At 43.0% G+C, this 20,154-nt stretch overlaps 1 protein-coding gene across 1 annotated transcript in view; it reads right to left on the minus strand.

Moving 5' to 3' along the window:
* LOC126201327 (extracellular matrix organizing protein FRAS1-like) overlaps window positions 1-20,154 on the minus strand; it is a 422,703-nt gene that overhangs the window by 177,840 nt on the left and 224,709 nt on the right. Inside the window, exon 5 of the mRNA XM_049936776.1 lies at window positions 6,655-6,876. Coding sequence (XP_049792733.1) covers window positions 6,655-6,876 — 222 coding nt within the window. The remainder of the gene's footprint in view (window positions 1-6,654; window positions 6,877-20,154) is intronic.

Here is a 20,154-nt window from a genome sequence, read left to right on the forward strand (position 1 = left end):
ACTCAACTTTTCGACCACATAGGTTTGAGTACATCTTTTGGCATTTCGCCTTCCAGGGGCATCTCGTCCTCAAACATGACGGTTCTTTCTGAATGTGCAGTGACTACAGATGTTTAAATTCTCGTACTGTCATGGACTATTACCCTTTGCCTAACATAAATGATTTCACTCTTATGTTATCGGGTGCTACAATCTTCAGTGTTATTGACTGTAAACATGCCTACCACCAGATTCCCGTAGCGCCGGATGACATCCCTAAAACAGCTATTATCATGCCTCTTGGTTTGCTCCAATACAACTTCATGCCATTTGGTCTAAAAAACATGGCGCAAACGTGGCAGCGTTTCATTGACTCCATCTTACAACAATTTGAGTTTTGCTTTGCATACCTGGACGACATACTCATTTTCAGCAAGTCAGCAGAGGAACATGAAAATCATTTATCCATGGTCCTCCAGACCTTGAACTCCAATGGCGTCGAGGTCAACTAAGAAAAATTCCAGTTGCGTCAGCCTTCCGTCTCTTTCTTGGATTACACCATCTCCACCAACAGAATACAGCCTCCCAAATCTCGCATGTACACCCCATCACTTCACTGCTGCCCCTGGCTGCTTACAAGCCACTGTGCAGGCCCCGCTGACAGACTCACTGTCGGGTAAACAGACTTCAGGACTCAAACCTGTTTGCTGGACTGCACCTATGCTGGAGGCTTTCAATGCATTAAAGACTTCTTCAGCTCACGCTGTAACACTCGCCCACCCCACCCCTTCGGCCGAGTTGTTTATCACTACGGATGCCAGTGACATCGCAGTGGGAGTGGCACTACAGCAACGCAAGCAGACATTGTTTCCCCTCTTCATTTCTTCTCTAAAAAACTATCAACAGCTCAGAAGAAATACTCTGCTTTCGATAGAGAACTCCTTATGGTCTACAAGGCTGTCAAACACTTCCACCCCGATGTGGAGGGTCACTCATTCTTCATCCTCGTGGATCACAAACCACTCGCAGACCCTTTCTGCAACCCCCTCAGGGACCCACCTCCTCGGTATTTCCATCACTTTGATCTAGTCTCCCAATTCAAAACTGACATTCGCAACATCAAGGGAATGGACAACATCACCACAGATTTTTTTTTGCAGATCAATACTATTTCATGCATCATTGACTTATCCAACCTGGCCGCCTCCAACAAGGAATCTCATGCTCTCCTTATGGCCCCTCAAACATCTCTTGTGTTTACTAAAGCTAAATTCCCTAGCGTTGTGGACAAGTTGTGGTGCGACTCTTCTACCAGTACCTTATGCCCATTACTCCCACCTCCCCTGTGCCGGCAGGCCTTCGACGCTCTGCATAACATCGCTCACTTGCTCACCCTGACATCCGCACCACTACACAGCTCGTCTCTGAGCATTTCATTTGGGAATATATAAAACGGGACTGTCACACCTGGGCACACAGCTGCACCACTCTACCACTGGGAAAGTTCGACATCCCTCCAGGACGATTTCGTCATGTACATATCAATCTTATTGGTCCTCTTCCACCATCAGAGGGCCACATATTCTATCCACAATTGACCTCATGTCCCGCTGGGTAGAGGCAGTCTCCTTACCTAACATCACTGTCGAAACCGTGGCCAAGGGTTTTACCTTCTCGTGTATTGCTAGGTTCAGTTGTCCGACCACCATCACCACCGACCAGGGACAGCAGTTTGAATCTTCCCTGTTCACCATTTTATGTAACATCTACAGCATAAAGAAAATTCACACCACAGCCTACCACTTGCAAAGCAATGGGTTAGTGGAACGGTGACACTGCACTTTAAAAACGGTGCTCAGGTGCCACAACTGCCACTGGTCTGAAGCACTTCCATGGGTACTGCTCGGCCTCTGTTCAACTTTCAGGCCCGACTTACAGGAAACTATCTCAGAATTCGTTTATGGGGAGAACCCCTTCCTACCAGGGGAACTCATTCAGCCTCAGATACCTGAAGACTTCCCCCCCTCCAGGCATTTCAGAAGTCGCATGCACATCCACTTCAAACATGCACACCTGCACTCACCTATCAGCCACTCCCCGCCGGACACTTACAGGCCACCTGCTCTCAACACTGGCTTCCATGTAATGCTGAGAGATGATACGGTCCAACAACCTCTGCAACCACCTTATCTCGACCCCTTTGAAGTCCTCTGGTGGGGCGATACAACTTTCGACATGAAACTTCCTGGCAGATTAAAACTGTGTGCCAGACCGAGACTCGAACTTGGGACCTTATCCTTTCAGGAGTGCTAGTTCTGCAAGGTTCGCAGGAGAGCTTCTGTGAAGTTTGGAAGGTAGGAGATGAGGTCCTGGCAGAATTAAAACTGTGAGGACGTGGCATGAGTCGTGCTTGGGTAGCTCAGTTGGTAGAGCACTTGCCTGCGAAAGGCAAAGGTCCCGAGTTTGAGTCTCAGTCCGGCACACAGTTTTAATCTGCCAGGAAGTTTAATATCAGCCATAGGTCATATAGACCATAGACAACATTAATCTTTGGGATTGAGGTCCCTCATCAGAGCTGCCATGTTAATTCAGTCTGTTCTTATACCTTGTATTGTGTGCAAGTGTATGATAATTGTTGAAATATATGTATGTGCAGATATTAGTGGGGACAGTTTATTCCGTACGCTGCTATTTGAATCCTGTTCCCAAAATTTCACTGTTCTGCAGTGGACTATATCAGGGGAGCATTCCTAAATGGTGTCTGATGTCAAGTTATGTACAAAACAGAAATGTGGCATTGAATTCCTCACTGTTGAACAAATTGGACCAACTAAAATATATTGATGTTGCTAAAGGAGTATAGATAGAGATGCTACAATTGACATGAGCAACGTTAGGTTGTGTGCTTCAATAGTGATGAAAAGGGTACTGCAAGAAGTCACATCCAGATGAACTCTGCTGAGCTATCATTATGAGCAGTGTCTTGATCAACTCACCCATGATGTAATGTCTCAGACAAGGTGTTATGAAGCCATGGTTATAACAAAATGTGTGCAAGATGGGTGCAGAGGGTGCTTACACGAGACCAAAATGTCACTCAATGGAAATTTTTTATGGTCTGCTAGACCAATATGAGGCAGAAGGTGACAATTTTCTGAACATTCTCATCACCAGAGATGAGATGTGGTGTCAGTCACTGTGAGTTGGAATCCAGAAGACAATCCATGGAGGGCTGACACAGGAATTCTCCAATAAAGGAGATGTTAAAGACACGTGTACTTTCAGGTAAAGTAATCTACACAGTCTTCTCAGGCAGGCAGTGTGTCATTATCTTGAATGTCTTGGAGGATCGAGTAACTGTCAGTTCGGAATGCTTCAACATGAAACTCTTTAGGATGAAAGCCTGAATTCCAGGGCCAGGTCAGGAAATAAGACAAACTTCCACTTGCAACATGATAACACCAGCTGCTAAACAATATTGTGATACCAAAACTCTTGTCAAATTTGGCTGTACAGTCCTACCATATTGACATACAGTCCTGATTTAGCACTCTCTGACTCTGTCTCTTTGGCTTATGACAAGTGGAATATGTGGTCATCATTTTCTAGACTTAGATGTCATCAGTGCTGCAGGAAAGTGACTAGCCTCATATGGTTAAGGTTTTTACAATTGTGGCAGGTAGGTCATTGTTCATCTTTGAGAAAATAGACCATATGTAGCTGACCTATTGCTCTATTTAATTTTGTTGTAGTGCTTTCTGTACCTATTACAGTTCACTTTCAATGAAAATAATATGAGGCATTAATTTCATAATGACCTTCTTATTATGTACAGCTCATATACTGCAGGATACTGTAGAAAAATGGAAGTTAGAGTAGAAGAGTAGGAAAAACAATCAAGTAATGTTCAAATATAGCATAGGTGGTGCACTGCTCCACATGACTGCACTGATTAAATACCTAGGCACAAAGCTGCAAAGCTATAAGAAATTGGATGAGAACATCAGGTTGGTAGCATGGAAGGTAAATGGTCAACTTCATTTTCTTGGGAGAATTTTAGGGAAGTGTAGCTTATCTATAAAGAAGATGGCATATAGGATACTATGCAATCCAATCTTGAATATTACTTGAGTGTTTGGGATCTCTACCAGGTCAGATTAAAGGAAGGCATAAAAGCAGTTCACAGGTGTGCTGCTAGATTTGCTACTGGTAGCTTTGATTAGCATGCAAGTATTATGGAGGTGCTTTGTGAATTCAAATGGGAATCCCTAATGGAAGATGACATTATTAAAGCACTATTGCAAAAATTTAGAGAACTGGCATTTGAGGCTGACTGCAGAACGATTCTACTGCCACCAACATATGCTTTGTCAGAGGACCATGACAATAAGTTGAGAGGAATTAGGGCTCATGTAGACACTTATAGACAGCTGTTTCTCTTTCACTCTCTTTACGTCTGGAATAGGCACAGACATGAATTGTAGTGGTACGTGGTACACTCCACCATGATCTGTATGATGGTTCTGGAATATGTATGTTGATGTATTATTATTATTATTGTTATTATTAATGCTTACTGTAATGTTAACTCACTAAGAATGCCATGCTGGATGTAAATTTTTCAGGTGAGGTAAAAGCATAAATAAATGAACTATTATTATTGATCAAAACAACAATCACAGAAAGGGGACACAACAAGCACAATTATCACTGTTTGCAAATACATTAAGACTGGAACATTAACCTAATTTATACTTTAAGCCACCTGTCAGTGCGTTAAGTATTTGAATTTTGTATACGGTGGTCTATTTTCCAAGTGTTTTCTCTCTCTCCAATTTTCTACTACCTTAAAAAATATTATGTCTACTATGCATGCTTTAGTTTTAACCTTCAAGTTCACAGTCTGAAGATCTGTTTACTTGCATAATATAATACCTGTGAATACTTCTCAACATACATTGAACATTTATCAGCACTGACTTGGTGGAAGCAGAACAAATAACGATGACAGGGAAATGCTACAAATGAGACTGTTAAGAGTGACCTAATACACCAGAAGAAAGAGATGCATATGATGAAACTAGCTATACAGACATACTGTGAAATGTATTGAAAATGGGGAAACTTTTATGTAGTTATAACCATGTACTCTGCAGACAGCATAACAGACATTTGCTATGAAAAAGGAGTGAGAGAACAATAGTGCTTCTGCAGTTTTAGTAAAACATAATATAACAAGCAATTTTTTTTTGCTACTTAGGACATAGTACACTGTTACAACCACAAATTAAATGGTTTCTTCAGTAAAAATTTGTATTCTGGCCTCACTGAATCATTGCAGTGAGTGGTGAAGCTGAAATTATGTTGGGGGAAGAAGAGGAAACTTGAAATAATGAATACAGAATTTTGATCTGAGTAGGTATTCAAACAGGAACTGGCAACACAAATTATAGAACAAGGATGACATATCACATTTGAAAATAGTATATTTGAATATAATATATCTGAATGAAAAATGTATAATAACCACTAAAGAGAATTCTTAAATTTATAACTGTCTTTTAGACAGCTGTAATATGTCTTGTACCAATTTTTGTTTAACCATTACCAATATAATGTCATTAGCACAACAGTAACTATAATAAAGAGTGTGTCATTTTGGAGCATTTATGGTGGCTTACATTATGAGAAGAAATCAATGGAGTTGCAATACATATGGACTGAACACTATGAAGATGGTCAAATTAAACAAAAATGATGACATAAACTATAGAGATTAGCTACTTTAATAAAAGATTTTAATATTTCAAAAAACAAAGATGATGTGACTTACCAAACGAAAGCGCTGGCAGGTCGATACACACACAAACAAACACAAACATACACAGAAAATTCAAGCTTTCACAACAAACTGTTGCCTCATCAGGAAAGAGGGAAGGAGAGGGAAAGACGAAAGGATGTGGGTCTTAAGGGAGAGGGTAAGGAGTCATTCCAATCCCAGGAGCGGAAAGACTTACCTTAGGGGGAAAAAAGGATGGGTATACACTCGCACACACACACATATCCATCCACAAATATACAGACATATATGTGTGGATGGATATGTGTGTGTGTGCGAGTGTATACCCGTCCTTTTTTTCCCCTAAGGTAAGTCTTTCCGCTCCCGGGATTGGAATGACTCCTTACCCTCTCCCTTAAAACCCACATCCTTTTGTCTTTCCCTCTCCTTCCCTCTTTCCTGATGAGGCAACAGTTTGTTGTGAAAGCTTGAATTTTGTGTGTATGTTTGTGTTTGTTTGTGTGTGTATCGACCTGCCAGCGCTTTCGTTTGGTAAGTCACATCATCTTTGTTTTTAGATATATTTTTCCCACGTGGAATGTTTCCCTCTATTATATTAATATCATTATTTTAATATTTCATTTACTTTTCTCGTGTTTGACACATTTTGGATAAAATTATTTTCAAATTATGAAGAGGAAATATTACAGAGGACAAAAAGAATCAACTTTTTAAATGCAGCATGCTTCTAGAAGTAGTTAAGTAAGACAGAAGAGATTAAAATATGATCTCTTAACACATTAAGGATGTGTTAATACACAACTAATAAGCACATTAGTCAATGGGCTATGAAAGGGCATTTGCATGCATACTCTTGAACTTCAAATATTACTCACAGATTTCAGCTGTAGATGAGGATTCTTCTGCTTGAATATCAGCTGCATAGCTGAATATGAATGCACTCTAAACCTGAGTTCAAAGTTGTAAGCTGGACCACCTTGCCGCATTGTCACTAGTAAAGCTATTGTGAACACACTTTCACTAGACTCTTGTACTTGTTGTGGTGGGAGATAGACTATTTTCAGGGCATCCACATCTGCCTGAGTGAATGAGTTCACCTGGAAAACAAAATGTCTTCTGGAATTCATTAAATTAGTGATATAAAATGTTAAATTCAATTTCTTGTCTCATAAAAAACACTTTCTTTTTGTGGAATATACAATCAAAACACTACAAGGAGATACAGTGGCTGACCAGTATTTATCTTCAAGGTGAAATTATAAGTATTGCTGATAAAGTAGAACAGCATACATTCACATATAGATATAAAATAACAAATGAACATATCTCATTTGGAACATTCCCTTAGAATGTGGACACATGTGATTTATCTTTGAAGGAACTCTTTAAATCACAATTTTGAAAAATAAAACAGATAAAATATATCATCTTTCAAGGAATTAAAAAATGCTGATGAGATTAGCAGCGGATTTTCAGACAAAGCTACTTACACCGCTAGGAGAAAAAAATCAATGAAATCTTTAAACAAAGTAAGAACAAGATTAAGAGAATGTAAATAATTAAGAGAATGTAAATAACCACGAAAAGAAAGAAATGGTTTATCTTGCTGCTAGAGCCCCCATGAAAGCAAGATATTGGTGAACCCTATCAGTTCAAAAGAAAATTAAAAACTTATCTCATTAGCCAGTCTTTTCATAAATTATCTGAATATCTACATTCAGAGATTGAAAAGTTCTGTTAACTACATGTTAGTAACCCTGTCTCCCTGACTGTTTTAAAGCTGCATGACAAGCAGTAATGTACTGTAAACAAAATTCAGAATTTAGTGATGTTAATATAAGTTAAGCTCTGCCTTTCTGGCCTCACATGGGCTGCTATGGACTGACCAACTGCCATGTTATCTTTAGCCAATGGCATCATTTGGATGTGGTATGGAGGTGCATGGAGTCAGAACACCACTCCTGGCTGCTGTCATCTTTTCAGATCTTGGAGCCACTACATGACATCACAGGGCTGGGTGGGCCCCAGTCCTGTTCTCCAAACAAGGAAAAATCCCTGGCTGTACAAGGACTGGAACCTGGATTCACCTCATGGCAGTCAGTCACTCTGACCATTCAGTTATGGAGGTGGACCAAATTTACAGATCTTTGAAATATTATCTTTCAAAAGTGCCATTGTGGTCAAATAAATATCAAGATACTAATAGCAGGTACAGACCAGGTATAAAGTAAAAGTGAGGAGGCAGCATCTTTCTGCAAAGTAATAGCTTCCTTGATTAAATATACATAAAGATACAAACAATCAAAAATCCAGATTTAATAATGACAGTATTATGAAAATGATAGATTGTTACTCAGAGATTGTGGAGACATTGAGTTGCAGACAGGTACAACAAAACAACTGCTAAACAAGTAAACTTTCAGACAAAGGCCTTCCTCTGAAATAGACAACACACACACATGTTCACGCAAACACAACACACACACACATGACCACTGTCTCTGGCCACTGAGGCCAGACTGTGAGCAACTGTACATGATGGGAGAAGCAATGTGTGTGGTGGGGGTAAGGAGGAGGCTGGAGGAGGGGAAGGGATAGCAGTGTAAGGGTGGGGGACAGTAACGTGCTGTTTGTCGAAATATACAGGGACACGGTAGGAACAGGGTAGGGCAGCCTGGTGCAGTTATGTTGGATGGAGGGCCGGGTGGTGGAAGGTAGAGGAAAGGGCCATAGGGACTGCAAAAGGAGAAAAGTAAAAAAACTGAGGATGCCTTGGTGACATAAAGGGCTATGTAGTGCTGGATGGTTCAAATTGAGCACTATGGGACTCAACTGCAGTGGTCATCAGTACCCTAGAACTTAGAACTACTTAAACCTAACTAACGTAAGGACATCACACACATCCATGCCCGAGGCAGGATTCGAACCTGCAACCGTAGCGGTCACGCGGTTCCAGACTGTAGTGCCTAGAACTGCTTGGCCACCCCGTCTGGTGTAGTGCTGGAGTGGGAACAGGGAAGGAGATAGGTAGGTGATGCACAGTGACCACTGAAGGCTGGGGGTGTTATGGGAACATTTGAGGGAACTTCCTGGTAGATTACAACTGTGTGCCACACCGAGACTTGAACTTGGGACCTTTGCCTTTCATGGGCAAGTACTCTACAATATGAGCCACCGAAGCATGACTCATCTCTTACCTTCCAAACTTCACTTTTCTGCAAACCTTACAGAATAAGTACTCCTGGAAGAAAGGATATTGCAGAGACATGGCTTAGCCACAGCCTGGGGGATGTTCCCGAATGAACTTTTCACTGTGCAGTGGAGTGTGTGCTGATATGAAACTTAATGGCAGATTAAAACTGTGTGCCAGACTGAGAAACTGGTGTTGGCAGGAAGGGTACAAATGGCACAGCCTGTGAGGCAGTCATTGAAGTGAAGAACATTGTTTCAGGGGGTTGGGCATTGTGCTCAGCAATTGGGTGATCCAGTTGTTCTTTGGTACCAGTTTGTCAGTGGGCATTCATGTGGGCAGAAAGCTTGTTTGTAGTCATGCCCGCATAGAATGCAGCACAGTGGTTGTGGCTTAGCTTGTAGATGAGAAGACTGCTTTGATGGGATAGGTGATGCTTTTGACAGGACTGGAGTAGATGGTGATGGAGGGATGTATGGGACAGGTCTTGCGTCTAGGTCTATTACAGGGATATGAGCCATGAGGCCAGTGATTGGGAGCAGGGGTGGAGTAGGGATGGGAGAGACTATTGTGTATGTTCAGTGGGTGGCAGAATACCACTGTGAGGGGATGAGAAATATAGTGTCCAATAGCAGCAAGGCCATTGGCAGTTGGAATGTTAATATAAAGAAAGGTGGCATCAACAGTGATGAGCAGGACACCATGCAGTAAATGAACAGGAACTGTGGAGAGACAGAAGAGAAAATGGCTGGTGTCTTTTACATAGGAGGTTCAGTTGTGGGTAATAGGCTTAAGATGTTGCTCTACAAGAGCAGAGATTCTCTCAGTAGGGGCACGATAGAGCATCAAGGGTGGTTGGGTTTATGGACTTTAGGAAGCATGTAGAAGGTAACAGTGCGCGAAATGGTAGGGGTGAGGGGAGAGAGAGAGAGAGAGAGAGAGAGAGAGAGAGAGAGAGAGACTCAGGGAGAGATTCTGGGATACGTCGAAGGATCTGAGGAGAGACTGGAGATAATGCTGTATTTCTGGAATGGGGTCACTGTGGCAGGATTTGTAGGCAGACGAAACTGATAGCTGGCACAGTCCTCCTGCCAGGTAATCCTTGCAGTTAAAAACACAATGGTGGAGCCTTTGTCAGCAGGTAGCACTGTAAGGTTGCAATCAGCTTTTATGTTGTGGGTTGCAGTTCTTTCTGTGAATGTAAGGTTAGCTTGCATGTGAGGGATTTGGACAATGATAATGAGGCATGGTTAGAGATTAAGATCTTCTGGAAAGTTAACAGGGGGTAATTTGGGGACAATTGGGGTAGACCAAAGTTGGATAGGAGGAATGGACTGAGTCAGGCAGGGTTTAACATTGGTTTTGGGTTGAGTCTGGTTGTTAGGTTGGTGGTGAAAAAGCGTTTCCACTGTAGGGGCTGGGAGAAGGTCCTTAACGAGTCCAGCATGTTTGAATTTGGCAGAGGGTCAAAAGGTAAGGCCTATGGAAAGGCACTGTAACTGGCCACGGTGAGTTGTCCTGTGTGATTGGTTTTATGGACTTTAGGGCGCATGTAGAAAGTAGGAGTATGGGGAATGGGAGAGGTGAGGAGACAGATGGACTCCTATGCCAGCCTTTTCATGACACGTCCAGAGGAATCCTTCCTGAACACTCAGAATCCCAAACAGCTCGCCTGGTTCAGATTCACTGATGACATCTTCGTAATCTTGATCAAGGATGAGGACACTGTACCCACATTCCTCCAGAACCTCAACATCTTCTCCCCCATTTGCTTCACCTTGTCCTCCTCATCCCAACAAGCCACCTTCCTTGATGTTGACATAAATGAAAATTGGTAGGCAGGTTTCTACACCTGAAAGATGACGTCTATTCATATTTCATGCCAGTCACATAAGAGTGGCACTAGTAGCGCCACTGTGATGATGCAGATTAGGGTTGCTTCAAATACACTCGGTAATGGTTGTGAGCATTAGGTACCTACGAGAGTGGGTTTGGTGACTTGATGTTCGTCAAGAATACCTTTAAAGCTACAAATACACCATTATCAACACCTCATTGAGTTTGAACAGGGTCGTGTAATAGGGCTACGAGAAACTGGATGTTCCTCCTGTGATATTGCAGAATAATTTGGCAGGAATGTAGCCACTGTACACGATTGTTGGGAGCAGTGGTCATGCAAATACATGGTTGCAAGAAGGCCGGACTTTGGATAGCCAAGGGAGAAGACCATAATTTTTGGTGATGGCTCTGGCACATCGCACTGCATCTGCTGTAGCAATCTGAGCAGCAGTTGGCACCACAGTGATACAACTAACGGTTACAAGTCGGTTACTTCAAGGACTGCTCCGAGACAGGTGCCCTGTAGCGTGTATTCTACTGTCCACAAACCACCACCGTTTGCGACTTGAGTGTTGTCAAGTGAGGACTTACTGGAGAACAGCGTGGTTGTCTGTTGTTTTTTCTGATGGAAGTTGGTTTTTCCTCAGTACCAGTGATGGCTGTGTGTTGATTAGGAGGAGGCCGGCTGAGGGCGTGAACCCAACCTGTCTGCATGCTAGACACTTTGGACCTACACTGGAGTTATGGTCTGTGGTGCGATGTCGTATGACAGCAAGAACATTCTCTTGGTTATCCCACACACCCTGACCGCAAAATTATACGTCAGTCTGGTGATTCACCTGTCGTGTTGCCATTCATGAACAGCATTCCAGGGGGTGTTTTCTAACAGGATAACACTCGCCCACGTACTGCTATTGTAACCCAACATCTCTACAGTGTCGACATGTTGCTTTAGTCTACTCGATAACCAGATCTGTCCCAGTCGAGCACATATGAGACACCATTGGACGACTTTAGCGTCATCCTCAAACAACCTTAACCATCCCTGCAAACAGGCATGGGAATCCACTGCACAAACTGATATCCGGCACCTGTAAAACACAATGCATGCACGTTTGCATTCAACATTCTGGCGGTTACATCTGTTATTAATTTACCAGCGTTTCACATTTGCAATGGTTTATTCTCGCACTTACATTAACTTGTGATTGTGGAATGTTAATCACTTAAATATATCACCTAGAGAAATGTATTCCCGAAATTTCATTACTCTACATTCATTATTTTTTGTGTTGATGTTTTTTTCCCCCTCAGTGCACACAGATAAATATAAATACTCATATAACGACCTGTAGATTGAACCAACAGTCCCTCAACTCAGACAAAACATGCACAGGACATTTATACGAAAAATACGAATATCTCAGGTATGTGTGTACTGAGTTTTGTGTCATCTTTCGCAGGATTTAGCCCCTACCCCAAACCATTTGCTGCCGCCGCTCTCCCAAACCCCTTCCTGAAGTTAACACTTAAAGCCACTAAACTGCATATTCAATAACCTTCCTCGTCATTTGTATGCCAATGGATATTAAGTGAAAATCTACTAAGTGAACTGAATTATCACTGACCTTTATTAAAGCTAACAGTTGTCAGAAGTTGGGTGTATTCCGCTTGTTACAATGTTTCACTTGGTGACCTATTTCGTTTGGTGTGGGGAGCATACATAAGCAAACGGTTTTTAAGCAAGAATTTCTTAGCATTGTAAAGCAAATAATCTCTGTCTGCAATATTGTGGCGCAAGTTAGTAATAATGCAATGAAGACCAGAGTGGAACAAAACATGTTAATTCAACTCTTGCACCAATTTGTAATACGTAAAATGTGGATAAATGCAAGAGAATTGCAAGGAATGAATTCTTAAGACGTGCAATTTTAGGTCAAGGGGGATCGCACCGAGAGGGTGACGAGATAGGCCACCACCAAAAGCATAGGCATAGACGGGCGTACAAACTGGCCGAAGAAAGCAGCCAAAAATAAAGGCGATTTAAAAAATAGATGGGAGAGCTAAGCGAGTTTTATCCCTCGTGTTCTTTTCGTGCGCCTACGAGAAGAAGCATTTCACTTTACCAGCGACTGTAAAAGGACGCAGTCGTCACAGTGTCATTTCGTTCGTGTAGCACCACACAGAAACAGAAACGAGTACCGAACGAACGTTCATCGCACATGGTTTATGTGGGTTCACGCAGCATGTGCATCCCCAGCTCGCCCACGTTGTTGTTGCGACTTCGTTACCGTATTGTAGGATCTAAAAGGTCCACGAGTAGGCGTTAAAGCAAATTTGCTATTTGTGCGAACGTTTTCGATTTCCGACGATTTCTGCGGAATGAGGATTAGAGCAAGACACGACGGTGGAGGAAGAGAGAAGGAAGTGAGGAAGATTGGATTTAATATCCTCTTGGCAACGAGGTTATTAGAGACGGAGTACAAGCTCGAATTGTTTCAAGGATGAGGGAGGAAATCAGCCGTGACCTGTCAAAGGAACCATCCCGGCAATTGCTAGTTCAACTGGCTCTGAGCACTATGCGACTTAACTTCTGAGGTCATCAGTCGCCTAGAACTTAGAACTAATTAAACCTAACTAACCTAAGGACATCACACACATCCATGCCCGAGGCAGGATTCGAACCTGCGACCGTAGCGGTCACGCGGTTCCAGACTGAAGCGCCTTTAACCGCACGGCCACACCGGCCGGCAATCCATCCCGGCAATTGCCTGGATCGATTAAGGGAAATCACGGAAACCTTAAATCTAGATAGCCGGACGGAGATCGAACCGTCATCCTCCCGAATGCGAGTCCAGTGTGCTAACCAACGCACCATCTCGTTCGGTGAGATGGTATAGGACGCAAGTAGAAAAGGTGGAGTGAATATATAATTTACTTGCTCCTGCTCCCAGTTTAGGTTCATGCGATCTATTGTGTAAATAAAAAAAAATATTAAAGAATAAGGGTGGGTAATATAACGAGAGTTGTTAATCGTTGGTCCTATAGACAGCAGTACTCAGACCAGTTCATCTACGTTGAAAGAAGTGAAAGCAGATTGTCGAATTTAGCTATCTACCATAGAATACGACACAGTAACTACACTTAATATCAGTGACATAATCAATGAGTATGTTTCGCTCAAAGCAAGGCAGTCTAAAGTGAAATTACAATGAAACACACTACCGGGAAACGAATATTTTCCCATGGGTATAGCCCTTTTTCTTTTATTTGTAACACAGTTTATGGATCATTATTAATTTATAAGAAGCAACTAAAATCTTTTCTTTACTTACATGGCGTCCACATGAAACACCCTTTATTTGTAAATGCAATTAAAAAGTAAGCGACACAGATACTTGCGGTTGTCGGAATCATGTAAAGCCACTCAGAAAGCTCTGTGTAGATTTTTTATTAAACGAATCCATTTCAAAGGACACCACCAGATGCAGTTAAGGTTTGATATGACTAGGGCGCCGCTGAGAGTGTAATCAAACAATCAGGTACTCGCAGAAAATCACGGAAATCAGGAAAGAGTAGAGGAGATCAGAGAGACGATCGAAAAAAGTCAATCAGTCTATTCGCTGAACATCATGAGGGCTAAATCACTCTCCAGCTTACAAGGTGCTGCATAAACAACTTCGCTTGCACTCTTACAAAGCTGCAATTGTGCAAGCGTTGAAGCGAAACGATTTGCAGCGTCGCCACGAATTAGCTGTTGCGATGGTGGACCGGAACGGGCAAAACCCTAACTATCCAGGAGCAGTCGTTTCCTCTGACGAAGCAACCTTTCTCACCAGTGGGAAAGTTAATTGGCACAACGTCCACATTTGGGGTACGAAAAACTCCCAAAGTTTTCGGGGACGTGTCAGAGACGACGAGATGATGAAAGTGTGGTGTACGTTGGTGACAGCATAATTGGAACATTTATCCTCAGTGAGGAAAACGTAACACGAACCCTCAGATTCTTCCCTTTCAGACACATGCGATCTTCCCAGCAGCATGGTGCATAACCGCACTGGAATTCCCATGTCCATGACTACCTAGACTGAACTTTTCCACAGCGATAGATAGGTTGCGATGAACCAACCACGCGTTCACCGCGATCTCCGGACGTAACCACTGTGGATTACTTCCTGTGAGGTTATGTGGAAGACATTGTGGATGCCTCACCTGTACATGATTTTGGCCAACTTCACAGAAGGGGTGTGGATGTAATAGACTCCTCACCCCGGCGTGCTTGCATGTACATGTGTCGATATAGAGCATAGTTCATGAACTTTTTCCGTCTGCTCCCCTTCTGAAACATGAATTATTTTCCTCCCCCTCCCCTCTCTCGAAACATGAATTATTTTCCTCCCCCCCCCCCTGTTCTTCCCTTTCTCAGCACTTGTCATACTTGGCACTAAAATGGCCCACGATATCCATATATTTCTGTCTAACTGTTGCAGATATTAGTTACAATGAGTGTTCTTCGATCACATCTCGACTAATGTTTTTAAATTATCATACATTTCCGTTATTCGAAGGTGGTGAAAGTCAACAATTACAACTAGTTTATTAATAACTACAGCTGCATGTGCATTTATCGTAGCCGAGCAAATATGTGTATTTCACTACATATTTTTTAATAAATTAGTTCACAAATTCTTTCCATCTATGTTTGCTTTTAATTCATTTACATATTTTTTAATATGTGAAAGAGCACGACTTACAAATGACGGCAGAGCAATAGTCATTAAGTAACAGTAGTCAGTTTAAAAACTGTTGTACGCACACTAATAATCCGAAGAGAAATTAAACAAGAATAAAAATGCACAGGGTTCAAAATTTGAAAATTTTCTGACATTTGCGCATTTTCTGTCATTTGAGTGCTTGAATTTGTGGAAAAAGCAGACCCAGTCTTGGTTTTATCTTTGAAACGGTAACTCGTTGATCCTGTAGTGACCTATTTCTGACAATCGATCCCTACAAGTGTACAGTGCTTCATAAACATTCCGTGAAGTGTTAATTTACGTGCAGTGATATAGTGATTCTTTGACTTAGGTTTTGTTAGTTATTCCGTGCTGTTCATGTCTACACAATTCATTCATGTGTGTAGTGTTAAGTTATTGCTAAATATATGTGGGAATAAAGGAATTGTTTTCTTCAACACCCACATTTGGTGACCCCGACGAAGTACGTTAACATCCGCGTCGGCTTTAGCGTTTAGCGAAGTTCCGCAACGCTCACGTTTGTAACTTCGGCGCCAGCCGCGCCGCGCTCGTTTCAGCACGATAATGACCGATTCGCCAGTCTCAGTTCAACCTGAAGCCAGCAGTGCAATTAACAGGGTGACGATAAAACCTCCACCATTCTGGTTACATAATCCTGTATTGTGGTTTTCCCAGTTAGAAAGCCAGTTCGTCCTCGCACAAATATCGGAGGACGAATCTAACAAGGGAACATCCCCATCGCACCCCCCTCAGATTTAGTTATAAGTTAGGACAGTGGATAGGCCTTGAAAAACTGAACACAGATCGATCGAGAAAACAGGAAGAAGTTGTGTGGAACTATGAAAAAATAAGCAAAATATACAAACTGGGTCGTCCATGTATAATATAGGCAATATTAAGGGCAGTATGAGACGAGGAGCGCCGTGGTCTCATGGTTAGTGTGAACAGCTGCAGAACGAGAGGTCTTCAGTTCAAATCTTCCCTCGACCGAAAATTTTAACTTTTTATTTTCAGTTTATGTGAGAAACTCTTATGTTTGCATCACTTATTTTGGAGTGATTATTACATCCACAAGAAAACCTAAATCGGGCAAGGTTGAAGAATCTTTTCACCCATTCGCCAAGTGTACTAGTTAGGTGGGTCGACAACATATTCCTGTCATGTGACGCACATGCTGTCACCAGTGTCGTATACAAAATATCAGACGTGTTTTCCTGTGGAGGAATCGGTTGACCTATGACCTTGCGATCAAATGTTTTCGGTTCCCATTGGAGAGGCACGTCCTTTCGTAACTAATCACACGGTTTTGCGGTGCGGTCGCAAAACACAGACACTAAACTTATTACAGTGAACAGAGACGTCAATGAACGAACGGACAGATCATAACTTTGCGAAAATAAAGAAAGCAAAATTTTCAGTCGAGGGCAGATTTAAACCAAGGACCTCTCGTTCCGCAGCTGTTCACGCTAACCACGGGACCGCGGCGCTCCTCGCCTCACATTGCCCTTAATATTGCCTATCTTACGCATGGACGACCCAGTTTGTATATTTTACTTATTTTTTCATAGTTCCACACAACTTCTTCCTGTTTTCTCGATTGATCTGTGTTCAGTTTTTCAAGGCCTATCCACTGTGCCAACTTATAACTAAATCTGAGGGGGGTGCGATGGGGATGTTCCCTTGTAAGTACAGCTATGTGGTTGCAGCACTTACAGAAGATCTAGTAGCAGAAGTACAAGATATCCTAGCCGCACCACCGGATACCGATCGTTATGCATCCATTAAAAACGCATTAACAACGCGTTTGTCACAATCAGAGGCAAAACGGCTAGAGAAGCTACTGTGCACTGAAGAACTCGGAGATAGCACTCCATCGCAACTCTTACGACGTTTGCGCACACTGGCAAGTAACACTGGAACTGATGATGTGCTACGAAATATATGGTTGTCTCGGTTGCCGCCAGATACTCAAAAAATTCTCACGGTATGTGCAGGCGATTTAAACGCACTGGCACAAACGGCCGACAGGTTAATTGAAATGTATCCCACATCAAGTGTCTCAGCATTAACGCCACAACAAGAAAATTCGCCCACAGTGACGCTAGTCTCCCCACAACCACTACTGGCAGAGTTCAGCGCACAGGTGGCTGCGTTACAAACAACGCACAACCGCCAACGGCCACGCCGCCGGCGGTCACGAAGTCGCAATCGATCACCATCACTACAGAACCTATGCTGGTACCACAAGATATCTGGTAATGATGCACGGAAGTGTACGCCACCTTGCAAGTGGAAACATGAAGCAGACACCGTAGCAGCGATAACTTCCAGTGCAAACTGTGGTGTCACCGCCAGACACCACACTTGCTAGGTGGTAGCCTTTAAATCGGCCGCGGTCCGTTAGTATACGTCGGACCCGCGAGTCGCCACTATCAGTGATTGCAGACCGAGCGCCGCCACACGGCAGGTCTAGAGAGACTTCCTAGCACTCGCCCCAGTTGTACAACCGACTTTGCTAGCGATGGTTCACTGACAAAATACGCTCTCATTTGCCGAGACGATAGTTTAGCATAGCCTTCAGCTACGTCATTTGCTACGACCTAGCAAAGCGCCATTATCAGTTACTATTGATATTGTGAATCATGTACCGTCAAGACCGACGTTCTTGATTAACGGATTAAAGTTAAGTATTCCTCCAGCTACGTCCGTTTTTCTAAATTCTATTTTCCTTGTCCTGTTACAGACCTCACGCCAACCTGCGTGAGCTAAAACGCGTGCCTTTCGGCCTCCTTCTAGTAACACGGTGTTGGCTCTCCTGCCAACCAAAAGACAAACACTCGCCGACTTGTTGTGACAGACCGCGAAACAAAACTACAGTTTCTCGTCGATACAGGCGCAGAGGTGTCCGTATATCCAGCAAACCGCCTATCACGCCGGAGCTGCGACGACTGTTATCTATTCGCCGCCAATGATTCCAAAATTAGAACATAGGTCGCGTAATATTGTTCCTTAACTTGGGGCTACGCCGTGTGTTTGAAAGGCAATTTACAGTGGCACATATATCACAGCCTATTATCGGAGCAGATTTTTTATCCTTCTACGACTTAACTGCCAGACCTGCGACGTCAGCGACTAATAGATTTGACTACTAGTCTGCATACAACAGGAAAAGTCCGTTGTATCACACCACTAGAGGTACGCACAGTCACAGGCGACACACCATATAGACGATTACTGAAAGGATACTCCGAGATCACACAGCAATCGCCTACTCTCCCACCAGTCAAGCACACAACCGTCCACCACATTTTGACCTCGCCAGGGCCACCAACTCACGCTCGGCCTAGACGTTTAACGGCTGATAAGCTAAAAGTGGTAAAGCAGGAATTTCGCAGCATGCTGTCACGAGGTATCTGCAGAGTTTCTAGTAGCAGTTGGGCATACCCAATTCACATCGTGCCTAAAAAGAAGAATGGATGGCGCCCCTGCGGTGACTATCGCCAACTCAATGCAAGGACCATTCCAGACCGGTACCCAGTTCCACATATAGAAAAATGGCTCTGAGCATTATGGAACTTAACATCTGAGGTCATCAGTCCTCTAGAACTTAGAACTACTTAAACCTAAGGACATCACACACATCCATGCCCGAGGCAGGATTCGAACCTGCGACCACATATAGAAGACTTTTCTGCAAATGTTCACGGTAAGACTATATTTTCTACCACTGATCTAGTTCGAGTTTACTATCAGATCCCTATAGCTGCAGAAGACATTCCTAAAACAGCGGTGACAACACCATTCGGTCTATTTGAATTCACCCGAATGCCATTCGGACTATGTAACGCCGCCCAGACCTTCCAACGTTTTATGGATGAGGGTACAAGAGATTTAGATTTTTGCTATGTGTATATACAGGGTGTTTCAAAAATGACCGGTATATTTGAAACGGCAATAAAAACTAAACGAGCAGCGATAGAAATACACCGTTTGTTGCAATATGCTTGGGACAACAGTACATTTTCAGGCAGACAAACTTTCGAAATTACAGTAGTGACAATTTTCAACAACAGATGGCGCTGCGGTCTGGGAAACTCTATAGTACGATATTTTCCACATATCCACCATGCGTAGCAATAATATGGCGTAGTCTCTGAATGAAATTAACCGAAACCTTTGACAACGTGTCTGGCGGAATGGCTTCACATGCAGATGAGATGTACTGCTTCAGCTGTTCAATTGTTTCTGGATTCTGGCGGTACACCTGGTCTTTCAAGTGTCCCCACAGAAAGAAGTCACAGGGGTTCATGTCTGGAGAATAGGGAGGCCAATCTACGCCGCCTCCTGTATGTTTCGGATAGCCCAAAGCAATCACACGATCATCGAAATATTCATTCAGGAAATTAAAGACGTCGGCCGTGCGATGTGGCCGGGCACCATCTTGCATAAACCACGAGGTGTTCGCAGTGTCGTCTAAGGCAGTATGTACCGCCACAAATTCACGAAGAATGTCCAGATAGCGTGATGCAGTAATCGTTTCGGATCTGAAAAATGGGCCAATGATTCCTTTGGACGAAATGGCGGCCCAGACC

The sequence above is a fragment of the Schistocerca nitens genome, chromosome 1 (assembly GCF_023898315.1).
Source record: "Schistocerca nitens isolate TAMUIC-IGC-003100 chromosome 1, iqSchNite1.1, whole genome shotgun sequence".
Classification (NCBI taxonomy): Eukaryota; Metazoa; Arthropoda; class Insecta; order Orthoptera; family Acrididae; genus Schistocerca; species Schistocerca nitens.